This window comes from Sturnira hondurensis, unplaced genomic scaffold (genome assembly GCF_014824575.4).
Source record: "Sturnira hondurensis isolate 20B ecotype Veracruz unplaced genomic scaffold, ASM1482457v3 Scaffold0005329, whole genome shotgun sequence".
NCBI lineage: Eukaryota > Metazoa > Chordata > Mammalia > Chiroptera > Phyllostomidae > Sturnira > Sturnira hondurensis.
Genome location: NW_028077960.1, coordinates 11526126 through 11540172, shown reverse-complemented (window position 1 = coordinate 11540172; position 14047 = coordinate 11526126). Strand labels below are relative to the sequence as shown.

The window sequence follows — 14047 nt, the reverse complement described above, 5'->3', positions numbered from 1 at the left end:
TCATCTGCTTAGTGAGTCAAATTTCTCAACTTTAATTTATTAGGCTGTCTTTTGGGGTGGTTTTTGAGGTCTTCCATTTTTGCTATAAGAATATTCAACACTTAGATTTATCATTCAAATTTTATGAAGTTTCTGTTTTCTAAATTCAGGTTAAATAAGGTGTATGTATGCGTGTTTAAACAGTATGCTAAAGGAGAAACCCTGAAATACGAAAAGAAATTTAAATACGATATTTAAAAATATTACTTAACTTCAAATAATTTACCATTTTACTTTCAGATTTTTGATGCTTTTAAATCTCGACTTCATGATTCTAATAGCAAGGTAAATCTGGTTGCTTTGGAAACAATGCACAAAATGATTCCTTTACTTAAAGACAACTTATCTCCTATAATCAACATGCTAATTCCAGCAATAGTCGATAACAATCTGAATTCCAAGAATCCTGGCATCTATGCTGCTGCCACAAATGTTGTTCAGGCACTGAGTCAGCATGTAGGTAAGAGATCTCATTTTGGCTCTCCAGTTGCTTGGACTTTACTTTTGTACTTTCTTATTTTATATATATATATATATATATATATATTTTAATGCTGAAATCCTAACAATTCAATTTTTATTATTTAATGTTACCATAAAGTTTCTTCATTTACTTAGTATACTTTAAATTACTTTTAGTGATTTAAATGTTACCCTATTAAATTGACTTTCTCTCCTTTTATCTTAGACTTTTCAATGTTTTTCCTACCTCAGCCACACGTTATACAAAATTAACTCAAAATGTAACATAGATTTAAATGAAAAACTTAGCTATAAAACTTTTAGGAAGTAATATAGGAGAAAATCCTCAGGACCTTAGGGCTTGGTGAAGAACTGTTAGCATGACACCGAAAGCAAGAAGTTGATAGATGGGACTTCATCAATATTAAGAACACTTGCTCTGTAAAATACTCTATTAAGTGGATGAAAATATAAACTACAGATTGGGACAAAATACTTGCAAACCACATGTGTGACAAAGAACTTATATCTGGAATATAGAAAGCACTCTCAAAACTCAACATTTAAGAAAAAATGAACTTTCTGATTAGAAAATGTGCCAAAGACATGAAAAACTTTTTACCAAAGAGTATATATGGATGGTAAATAAGCGCATGAAAAGATGTTCAACATCAGTAGTCATTAGGGAACTGTAAATGCAAATTAAAACCATGATCACTACACAAGTATCCTAGGGCTGCTATAACAACTTCGGACTGAATGGCTTCAAAACAACAAATGTTTCCTTCTCGTGGTTCTGGAGGATGGGAAGTCCAAGATTAAGGTGTTGGCAGATTCTGTGGGGTTCTGTGTCTGGTGAGAACCCACAGTCTGGTTTCACAGATACCCGTCTTCTGGCTGTGTTGTCGCATGAGGGAAGGGGCACGGGAGCTCTCTGAGACTTTTTATAAGGGCACTAATCCCATTCACGCGGGCTCCCCCTTCATGACTTGAATCACTTCCCAAAGGCCCACGTTTAAATACCATTACACTGGGGATTGGATTTCAGCATATGTATTTTGAGGGGGTTCACAAACATTTGCTCTATAACAAGTATTAAGACAACTGAAATAAAAAGTAGTGAAACACAAAATGCTAACAAGTTTTCAGGGAAACTGAATGTCTTATACATTGCTGGTAACAGTGTAAATAAAATGTATGACTACTCCAGAAAATAGTTTTGCTGTTTCTTAAAAAAACTAAACATGCACTTAACATATAACTCACCAATTACATTAGTAAGCATTTATCTCATATAAGTGAAAACTTACATCCATGCAGAAACCTGTAGAGGATTGTTCATGATAGCTTATCTGTAACAGCCAACTGTAACAACCTACATGTAATTGAGTAGGTTAATGGTGAAACAAACTGTGATTCTTCTATACCATAGAACACTTGTTTAGCAATAAAAAGGAATGAACTATTGTTGACACACAGCACAATTTAGATGGATCTCAAGGGCATTATGCTGAGTGGGAAAAAAAGCCAGTCCTGAAAAGTCACATGCTATAGGATTTCAATTTTTGTAGCCTTCTCAAAAGGATACAGTTACAAAGATGTAGATGGATTAGTGATTGTCAGGATTTAGGGGCAGTTAAAGGAGAGGGATTGAGTGGGACTATAAAGAGGTAGCAAGCACTAGGGAGATCTTTGTAGTGATAGAATAGTTCTGTATCTTAATTGCAGTGATGGTTACACAAATCTACACGTGATAAGATGACATAGAACTAAATATACATATTATATCAATGAATGTCAGAGTCCTTGTTTTGATACTGTGCTATACAAGTATCCCCTGATACCCAAAAGTATAGTATTCCTCTGAAACCATTCAAAATTCAAAATGGTCTAAATTGTAAAAGCAGTTACCTTAGGAGACATCTTTCTAATGGATTCACAAAGTAAACCAAGATAAAGCGCAGAACGCACAAAGTTCAAATCTCTGGCAACTTGATGTTGAGATACTACTTGTAGTTGCTGGGAAAGGTGGTTCCACTCCGCCAACATAGAGGCAGTGGGATGTGTACTGCTTTTGTATTGGTTTACTACAAACAAATGTTGAATGTTTTTCACCTTTTTTTTTCATAAAAGTGAAAATCATCTTGGGATTTCTTTTGGTTAGCAAAACCAGGTACTAATGTAAGTCGCTCATGAAAGTAGGGTGACATAAAATGAACTTACAGGAAGCAGAGAAGGAGATCCAAGAAGGCAGAAGAAAGTAGAAGCTACATTAACCTTCTCCCAGGCCCAATGTGGAATTACAGCTAAATTGCAGAGTATTCATCCTAAATAACTAACTGAACATTAGCTGGAGAGAAGCTTTATAACCAAGGACAGACAGAAGACCCCTTCACCACAATGAGACTGGTAGGGAGTATGGAGGAGGTGTGAGGGCAGGCTGGGTTCCCAAAGGTGACAGCTGAAATTCTGGAGGAATATTTCAGTGGCTGGGGGTTCCCTTGAGAAGTGTGGGGTCTAAACTTTAAACAAGCTCCCAATCCTACAGCACCAGAGCCAGAAAGGAACCCAGATAACATCTAATGGTGAAAAGCAGCAGGGTTTTTGTCTGCCAGGGAGAGACAGTTGGAGATACTGAGAGCTGCTTAAAGGGCCAATGCACAAAATTTCATTTGCAAACAGCTTGAGCTCAGGGAGAGGGCAGGTAGAGTGGACTAGAGATGCTTGAGGAGAATTTGGGGCTTGTGGCTCTGGGGAGGGAACTGAAGGAACAGCTGCTAGCATTCCTGTGCTGAGTCATGCCCCATCCTACTTAAGCCATCTTTCTCAAGCAGACCACTCCTCTTCAAGTAGCATTAGCCAGAGGGGAACCAACAGCCCTGCTTGCTGGAATTAATCTGCCCTACCCTGTGGAGCTTAACCTGAGCTGCTGATTACAGCTAACAGCTATATCACTGAAAGTTTAACATCTAAGGGGGGGAAATAGAAAAAGCAGCTAAAATGGGAAGACAAAGAAACAGGCTCCAATTGAAAGAACAAGAGAATTCCTCAGAACTAAATGAAATGGAAGCAAACAATTTATCAGATAGAGAGTTTAGAGTAATGATTGCTAGGATACTCAACAGCTTTAAAAAAGACATAGAATCCATAAAAAAGGGCCAGTCAGAAATAAAGAATGCAATAACTGAAATAAATAATACACTGGAAGGAATAAACAGTAGGTTAGATAAAGCAGAGGATAGAATTAGTGTTCGGAAAGACAAAGTAGCAAAAAACATGTAGGCAGAGCAACAAAAAGGAAAAAAAATTAAATGAGAGCTTAAGAAATATTTTGGACAACATGAAACATAACAACATCTGCATCATGGGAATACCAGAAGGAGAAGAGAGTAAGCAAGGCATCAAGAACATATATGAAGAAACAGTGACCGAAAACTTCCCTAATTGGGTGAAGGAAAAAGACACACAAGTCCAGGAAACTCAGAGTCCTGAACAAGTTCGACCAAAGAGGCCCACACCAAGACATATCATAATTGAAATCACAAGGCCTAAAGATAAGAGAGAATCCCAAAAGCCACAAGAAAAAAGGAGGTAGTTACCTACAGTGGAACACCAGTTAGACTGTCACCTGATTTCTCAACAGAAACATTTCAAACCTGAAGGGAGTGGTGTGAAATATTCAAGGTGATGAAAACCAAGGACCTACATCCAAGGCTGCTTTGCCCAGCAAGGCTATCATTTAAAATCAAAGAAATACGAAGCTCCCTAGACAAGAAAAAGCTAAAGGAGTTTACTAACACCAAACTAGTACTCCAACGAATGTTAAAGGGCTTGCTGTAAGAAAAACAACAAGAAAAAAAGGAAGAAAAAGAAAGAAAAAAACAGGAAAACAGTGTAATAATAAAATAGCACTAAATATGTATCTGTTAATAATCACCTTAGGTGTAAATGGCTTAAATGCTCCAACCAAAAGATCCAGGATAGCTGAATGGAGAAGAAAACAAGACCCATATATTGCTGCTTCCAAGAAATTCATCTCAGATTGAAAGATACACAGGAACCAGAAGTAAAGGAACTTGAAAACACTATTTCATGCAAATGGAAAGGGGGAAAAAAGCTGGCTTAGCAATGCTTACATCACACAAAATAGACTTTTAAAGCCAAAGCTATAATAAGAAAGAAGTTCACTGCATAATGATAAAGGGAACAATCCAACAAGGACCTATAACCCAACCCTAGTAAACATTTACTCACCCAACACAGCAGCACCTAAGGTTGTAAAGCAAGTCTTGATGAACATAAAGGGAGATAGCAATAGAAATACAGTCATAGTTGGGGATTTTAACATCCCCTTGACTTCAATGGGTAGATCTTCCAGGTAGAAAATCAAAGAGGAGACAGAGGCCTTAGATGACACACTAGATCAGATGGATTTAATTGCTGATATCTTAAAAGCATTTCACCCAAAACAGCAAAATATACATACTTTTCAAGTGCACATGGAACATTTTCTAGGATAGACCATGTTAGGACACAAAACAAGCCTTAATAAATTTAAGAAGGTTGAAATTATATGAGGCATCTTCTCTGACCACTGTGCTCTGAAACTAGAAATCAGTTCACAAGAACAACATTGAAAATCATGCAAAGACATGGAAGCTAAATGATGTGTTATTATGCAATGAATGGGTCAACAATGAGATCAAGGAAGAAATGAAAATATACTTTGAAACAAATGTAAATGAGAACAAAACCAAAAATGTGTGGAGCACTGAAAAGCAATTTTAAGAGGGAAATTCATAGCATTACAGTCTTACCTCGAAAACAAACAAATAAACAAGAAAAAGCTCAAACAATCTAACTTCACATTTACAGGAACTTGAAGAAGAACAACAACAAAAAAGCCCAAAGTGGGCTTTAGGGAGTAGGGAAATAATAAAGATCATAGTAGTAATAAATGAGAAAGACTCTAATAAAACAATATAAAAGATCAGTGAACCCAAGAGGTTGTTCTTTGAAAAATAAAACAAGGTGGACAAACCTTTAATCAGACTCATTGAGATAACAAAGAGAAAGGACTCGAATAAATAAAATCAGAAATGACAGAAGAGAAATAATAGCACATGAAAGAAATACAAAGGATTGTAAGAAAATACTATGAACCAACTATATGCCAACAAACTGGACAATCAGGATGAAAGGGATAAATTCCTAGAAACATAGTCTTCCAAGACTAAATCAAGAAGAATCAGAAAATCTGAATAGACAGATTACACCTAGTGAGATTGAAGGTGTACTAAAAATATGCCAGCAAACAAAAATCCTGGACCAGATGGCCTCACAAGTGGATTTTACCAAAAATTCCAAGAACTAACATTTCCTTCTCAAACTATTTCATAAAATTCAAGAGGAGAGTAAGCTTCCAAACTCATTTTATGAGGCCAGAATTATCTTAATTCCAAAATCAGATAAAGACACTACAAAGCAAGTATAGGCCAATATCCTTGATAAGCCTATGCTAAAATCCTAAACAAAATATTAGCAAGCCAAATACAGCCATGAATCAAAAAGATCATGTACCGTGATGGAGTGGGGTTTACTCCAGCAATGCAAGATTGGTACAACATTCACGAATCAATAAATGTGATTCACCACATAAACAGAGTGAGTGAAGAATAAAAACCATACGATCATATCAATAGATGCAAAAAAAGTATTTGATAAAAATCCAGCACCCATTTTTATCCAAACTTACAGCAAAATGGGAATAGAAGGAACATACCTAAACATAATCAAGACTATATATGAGAAACTGAGTGCTGGCATCATACTCAATGGGCAGAAACTACACGTGTTCCCCTTAAGATTGGGAACAAGACAGGGATGTCATCTCGTTTTCAACATAGTGCTTGAAGTTCTAGCCACAGTAATCAGACAAGAAGAAGAAATAAAAGGCTTCCAAATTGGAAGGGAAAATGTAAAACTCATTATTTGCAGGTGACTTGCTGGTATACATAGAGAATCCTAGAGTTTCCACCAAGAATTATTAAAACTGATAAATGAGTTCAGCAAAGCAGCAGGATACAAAGTTAATATTGAGAAATAACTTGCATTTTTATATGCCAGTAACAAACCAGCAGAAAGGAAGTTAAGGAAACAATCCCATTCACAGTTGTTACACAAGGAGTGAAATACCTAGGAATTAACCTAATCAAGGATGTAAAAGACCTGTACTCAGAAAATTACAAGACACTGAAGAAAGAAGTAGGAGAAAATACAAATAAATGGAAGCACATACCATGCTCATGGATAAGAAGAATTAACATCATTAAAACATCCATACTATCCAAAGCAATCTATGGACTCCATGCAATTCCTGTCAAGATTCCAGTGACATATTTCACAGAACTAGAATGAATATTTGAAATATTTATATAGAACCACAAAAGAGTCTGTGTAGCAACAGGAATTGTAAGAAGGAACAAAGTTGGAGGAATTATGCTACCTAATACGAAACTGTACTATAATGCTGTTAATCAAAACAGTGTGGTACCGGCATAAAAACTGATGCATAGAGTAATGAAACAGAATAGAGAGCCCAGAAATCAACCTACACCTTCATAATCGATTATTATTAAACACAGGAAGCAAGCACATTCCAAGGACTAAAGATAGTTTATTCATTAAATGGTGTTGGGAGAATTGGACAGGTATATGCAGGAAAATTAAACTAGACCACCTTGTTACACCACACAAAAGAATAAACTCAAAATGGATCAAAAACTTAAAAATTCTACTCCAAACCATAAAAATTGTAGAAAGTATATAGGCAGCAAAATCTTGGACATTGCTGGTCACAATATTTTATCGGATGTATCTGTCCAAAGAACAAGCAAACAAATGGGACTACGTCAAAATAAAAAGTTGTTGCACAATAAAGGAAATCATCAACCAAATACAAAGACAAGCCACGGAATAGGATAACATATTTGCTGATATATCTGATAAGAGGGTAACATCCAAAACTTAAAAAATAGAAAAGTCAACACCAAAAAAAAAAAAAACCAACCCATTTAAAAAATTGGGTGAAGGATCTGAATAGACACCTCTCCAAAGAGGACATACAGATGACCAGTAGACATCTGAAAACATGCTCAACAACACTAATTTTCAAGGAAATGCAAATTTAAACCACAGTGAGATTCCATCTCACACCTGTCAGAATTGCTGTCATCAATAAATCAAGAAACAAGTGCTGGCAAGGATGTGGAGAAAGAGGAACCCCTTTGCATTGTTGGTGAAATGCAGAGTGGTGCAGCCACCTTGGAACACAGTGTGGAGATCCATCAAAAAATTAAAAGTGGCCCTGGCTGGTTGTAACTCACTGGATTGAGCGTGAGCCTGGGAACCACACGATCGTGGTTCGATTCCCAGTCAGGGCACATGCCTGGGTTGCAGGCCAGTTCCCAGCAGGGGACTCACAAAATACATCGATATTTCTCTCCTTCTCTCCTTCCCTTCCTCTCTTAAGATAAATAAATAAAATATTTAAAAAAATTAAAAGTGGATCTGCCTTTTGACCGAGCAGTCCCATTTCTGGGAATATATCTGAAGATATCCAAACCATTAATTTCAAAGAACATAGGAACCCTTGTGTTCTTTGGAGCATTATTTACAATCGCCAAGATTTGGAAGCAGCCCATGTGTTCTCCAGTAGATGAGTGGATAAACCAACTATGGTACATTTACTCAACGGCATATTACTTGGCTTTAATAAAGAAGAAAATTTTCCCCTATTCGACAGTATGGATTGACCCGAAGAACATTATACTAAGTGAAATAAGCCAGTCAGAGAAAGACCATGTGATTTCACTCATATGTGGAATCTAATGAACAAACTGAACTAACAAGCAAAATAGAGACAGACTCATAGATGGAGAGCAAGGTGACAGCTAATGGTGGTGTGGAAGGACTGAGCAAAATGGAAAAAGGACTCATGGACATAAACAACAGTGTGGGGGTTGCTGGAGGGTGGGGGCCATAAGAGGACTAAATAATAATGGAAAAAAGTACAGTAAAGATTAAGATCAAAGTAGAGGGTGCACCTATAATCGTGTAAGAGTAACCCTTGGGTGAAAGACATCCAAGACCTCTCTGTACTGTCTTTTCATCTTCCTTTGAATCTATAATCATTTCAAAATAAAACTACCCCAAAAGCAATCATTTTTGTTTTTTGAAAAACCTATATAGAACCATTTAGAATAAGATACCTAGAAGAAAAGCAATTCTTTGTGTATGAGGTCTGTCCAGAAGTATCCAGCTATGTAATATGAAAAATAAACACATTTATTGAAGAAGATACAAGAAACATTGTACATAGGTCAGTGACACCTCATTCCCCTGCATGGTAGGCACCTTGCTAACTCACACAGTTCTCCTAATCACCATCAGCTGCCCTGTGGTATTTTACTGAAACTCATTGATGGTCTGAAATCTCTTCCCTTTCAAAGGTGATTTTAGTTTGGGGGAAAACCAGAAGTCGCAGGGTGCCAAATCTGTACTGATGGTGGGCTGAGTTACCTGCATGATTTGATGTTTCACTAAAAAACTGCATGAGATGTGATGTATGAGCAGGTGCATTGTCATGATGAAGCTGCCCATCACCAATTGCCCATAGCTGCAGCCTTCTGAATTATCCAAATAGTTTTTGCAGAGGAATGTTCAAGCTTAAGGCAAAATTTGATGCAGATTTGTTGCTCTACCTGTTCATTTTGAATGTGAGGCCATGCTCATTCAATGGCGTCTTTCATAGCCACTGACTAGTACAGTGAAGTTATTGTTCACATATGCACATTCCAGCCCACTCTCCTTGGCTGCCAGTTTACATCAATGTCCTGCAACCCATTTTCTTTATATTAACAATGGATGTACTTTTTCTGGATGGAGATGTGTGTGTGTGTACACACGTATGTGTGTATACATGTCATGTGTATACATATACCCATACATATGTATGTATACATATACCATATGATAGCTCCTCTGATATTTTGTGTTGTATTTTTATGTCTCATTTGCTCTAAGAATATTACTCTGTTAAGGGTTTTATAAAGAAATTTTTAATAGTGGTGAGCAAGGTAGATTTTAAAATCTTTTTAACACATTTGTAATCATTTGCATATTTTTTTGCTTTTCAATGCTATGTAATTGAAAACTAAGATCTCATAACTCTAAACATGTCTCTGTGTTCTTTTTGTTTAGACAATTACTTGCTTCTACAGCCATTTTGCACAAAAGCTCAGTTTTTAAATGGAAAAGCAAAACAGGATATGACTGAAAAGCTTGCTGGTAAATATTTTTTAATTGTTACTTCTAAATAAATATTTTATTAATTAAAGATAAACTGATCGATGTTTTATTTTAATTTTAGGATAGCTACCAAATTCAATATCATTACCCATGAGGTAGAAATAAATTTTATAATGGTCCACAAGAGGGTCTTTTAAGACTTTTATGCCCTAAATTTTCTTTAAAATAATTTTATCCAGTTTTTATACAGTAAGTGCTTAGTCTCCCAATTAATATAAATAAGCAGGATAAATAGAAATAATTAAAATCAAATATTGGTGTTCATAGAAAACTGCTATTTCAAATTATGTGTTTGATGAAAAGAGTCATGGATCAAAAATGTTTACATTTTAAGTAACTGCATTTGGTAAACATTGAGATGTTTGTGGGTTTCATTACCATCTTTACTACTTTTGTCTAAACTAATCATCATGTATGAAGTTCTAATACTTGAAGATTCCAATGTTTGGTGTGAAAGTTTCTAGCCTACTTCTTGTAGGATGGCTAATATTTTAGAATAATAGCATTGGGAAAAAGTTTAGTATATTTTTATATGCTTTTAAATGAGTAGAACTTGAATTTATTTTTTTAAACCTCATGATTTACCATATTTTTGTATTTCAGATATTGTTATGGAACTCTATCAAAGAAAGCCCCATGCCACAGAACAGAAAGTGTTGGTGGTTTTATGGCATCTCTTAGGGAACATGACAAATAGTGGCTCTCTGCCTGGAGCTGGAGGAAATATACGAATAGCCACAGCTAAATTATCAAAAGCACTTTTTGCACAGATGGGCCAGAATCTGTTAAATCAGGCTGCATCTCAACCGCCACATATTAAAAAGAGTTTAGAGGAATTGCTTAATATGACAATTTGAAATGAATTATGAATCTTTCATGAAATACGGTGTGATGAACAGAACTGTTTACATGATGACAAATGGAACATTTAAAGTTACATTTTCAGTGCCTGTACTTCTCATTTAGTAAGTTAAATTAATGGCTATTTTTATTTGTAGCCTGTAAGTATACATCTGTCCTATATCAAACACACCACTTGTCCCATCAAACAAAAACCTAAAATAACTAATATACCTTAATACTCATGAAATCTGAGTCACATGAAATGAATCCAATTTTAGTATTTTTGAGTAAACTCCTGCTCATTTGCACTCTTCTATAGAAATCACAATTTGTTGCCCTGTATGTACAATAAGATTTGTAATTAAAAAATATACTTTTTTATTATGTAATCATGTTCTTCTATGTCTCATTACTCAACCTTATTTTATGAAGTGGAAAAAAAGTCATTGAATTATGTTATCACAAAGTTATGTGTGCTATTTGAAAAGTATGTATTTCTCATATCAGTCTGCTAATATGATTGTGCAGTATTAGCTTGCTATTGATGTTTTGTGTTAATGTGAAACATTTGCTTACCACTTGGGTTTAATCATCTACATAATTGTGAAGCTTAACAAGTTATAATAAAGCATGGCGACCAAAGTTTTAGAAAACATTTAAACATTTAAAAAATGCACATTTAAGGAAATGTATTGAATGTAACTTCCCTGTTTTGGGGGCAAACACTAAATTTTATTTCTATATGTCCTGACATTTATAAAGGTGTTATTTTGCTGCCCAGTTGTGTAATTATCAAAAATAGTGCCAGGTCTTCTATAGCTTTTCTCAGAATTCTTGGGCTATAAGTACTGTATGCATCTTAAAGAAAAGGAATGTTATAAAATAAAAGGATTTATTTCTGTAGATGTGTGAAGGTGTCTAATTTTTCCAAATCCTATATATGTTAAAATGGAAAAATAAATATTAGAGTATAATATTGACCTATCTCTACTGATCTGGGTTATGGTTCTCACTTTGTAGGAATGTAGGTATGTGACCTTGGGTGAGTCCCTTGCCAAAGCTGGGCCTCAATTTTCTCACCTCTAAAATACAAGGACTGAACTAGATGATTTTTAAGGTCCCATCTTCTTCTAAAATTCTATGATTCTATGTTGTAGAATTCTATGATTGATAGTTTGCTCTTTGATCACTTTATTACAATTGTGATCTATCTTCATTTTATTTCTTGTGTCACTAATCAGTTTTTAAATGTATTTGGGTGCTTTTTAAATTGTGATTTTTTTGTATTAATCTATGACTTCCAAAAATAAAACAAAAATGAGTTTTTATGTCATTTGCAACTAAGCTGAAAGGAGAGTAAAGACTTGGTTACTTTTTTTACTTATATGTACTGTTTTATAGTTACAAACATACTTTTAAATGCTTGATCTTTTCTTCTAAGTGCATTTTATGTTCCTGTAACTTAGATCTAAAGTTGGCACACTTTTTCTGTAAAGGACCAGAAAGCAAATATTTTTGGCTCTGTAAGCCAGACATATTGTGGCGTACTCTTTGTTTTATGTTTTTGTTTTTTACAAGTCTTTAAAAATGTGAAAAACATTCTTAGTTCAGAACAAACAAAAACAGGCCTCTGGCGTAGTTTGCCAACATCTGGTTTAGACTCTTTAACCTTAGTTGTAAATCTGAATGCCTCGTTAAACGTGCTTCAACCCTTTATGATGTGCATCATTGAGACTGTAATTATGGATTTCACATTTTATTAGTTTTGACCACTGACTTTGTGTCGTTGCAGATGTGCCTACTAGGTTTGCATTGATTGATTGTTGGATAAGGCAAACTTAAAATTTTAAAGGCAAAAGAAGACTACTACTTACCGGTTATTTCAAATATATATAGTTTGAGCTTAATATTTAAGAAAGTAAATATAATCACTACTACTGCCCTGATGAGTGTGTCTTAGTTTGTTGGGTGGTGTTCCACAAAGCAAAATGTCACTGGTTTGATTCCCAGTCAGGACACATTCCTGGGTAGCAGGTTTGGTCCCCAGTTAGAGTACATGAAAGAGCTAACTCATCAAAGCTTCTCACAGTGATGTTTCTTTCTCTTTCCCTTTTCATTTCCCTCACTACGAGTAAGGTAAAGACTTCAGGTAATCTGTGTGTCTCTTGTCGTATAAAACAGTCAAATTACAACAAAGTCCCAAGCCTAAAAGAATTTTCTACTTTAAGTTAACTTCTTGACATTGATCACTAGGAAGTCGAGCATGTTATCAAGAACTATTATTGACCCAAAAGTCAACCAAGATATGGAGACTGATCACTCGTTGAAAGAACTAAAGAAAAGCTGAAGGACTGAATGAATTTGTAATAAAGGATATTTTTTTACAAGCAGTGAAAATTGTAAAAGTCTAGCCCTGCAACTAAAAAAACACATTTTAATGGAATATTAACCCAACGGAATTTATATGTCATTAATATATGAAATACTTTAATCACAGGACAATGTTCATAATGTGTTAAAGGTGTTAAACCTTTACATGTTCATAACATGTTAATGGTGGTAAACTGTGGGTACAGAAGATATTTTTTTGCTCTGGCAAGTAGCTCAGTTGTTTACAGCATCAGCCCAGTACCCCAAGGTTGTGGATTCGACCCCCAGTCAGGGCACATACAAGAATTAACCAATGATAGTGAATATAACATCAAAACCGAGAAAGAATCAACCAATAAATGCACAAATAAGTGGAACAACAAATCGTTCTTCCTTTCCTCTCTCTCTCAAAATAAATAATAATAAGTTTTGCCTTGACCTGTGTGGTTGGGCATTGCCCTGCAAAGCAAAAGCTCTGGTTTGATGCCCAGTCAGGTCACACGCCTGAGTTGCAGGTTCAGTCCCTGGTTGGGGCACATATGAGAGACAACAGGTCAATACTTCTTTCTACAATCGAGGTTTCTCTTCCTCTCTCCCTCCTATTCCCTCTCTCTCAAATAAAAAAAAAATTCTTAAGTTTTTTTCAGTGTCCTAATATGCAATTTCCATTTTTTCAGAAATAAGCAACATGTCTTGCTTATGCAATAAAATTAAATTACAGTAGGCAAAGGTAATCTGAAGAGAATCTGAAAATGTAATGTGAAAAAAAGTATGGCCAAAAAAGAGACAATAGTGAATACTGGAAAGTGCTAAGGGAGGTAGGCAGTGATATGACCAGAAGGGACATGAGTGAGAAAAACAAGTAATTATAAATTATATATATATATGTTAATATATACATATGTTAATATATATATATATATATATATGAGCATAAAACTTTGATTCAGAAAGCATGGATTTG

General features: G+C 35.1%; 1 protein-coding gene across 1 annotated transcript in view; it reads left to right on the top strand.

The window, feature by feature from the left end:
• TOGARAM1 (TOG array regulator of axonemal microtubules 1) overlaps nt 1-11616 on the top strand; it is a 98348-nt gene extending 86732 nt beyond the window's left edge. Inside the window, exons 20-22 of the mRNA XM_037047210.1 lie at nt 280-499; nt 9763-9849; nt 10474-11616. Of these exons, the coding sequence (XP_036903105.1) occupies nt 280-499; nt 9763-9849; nt 10474-10727 (561 nt within the window). The 3' untranslated portion in view covers nt 10728-11616. The remainder of the gene's footprint in view (nt 1-279; nt 500-9762; nt 9850-10473) is intronic.
• The last annotated feature ends 2431 nt before the right edge of the window (nt 11617-14047 follow it).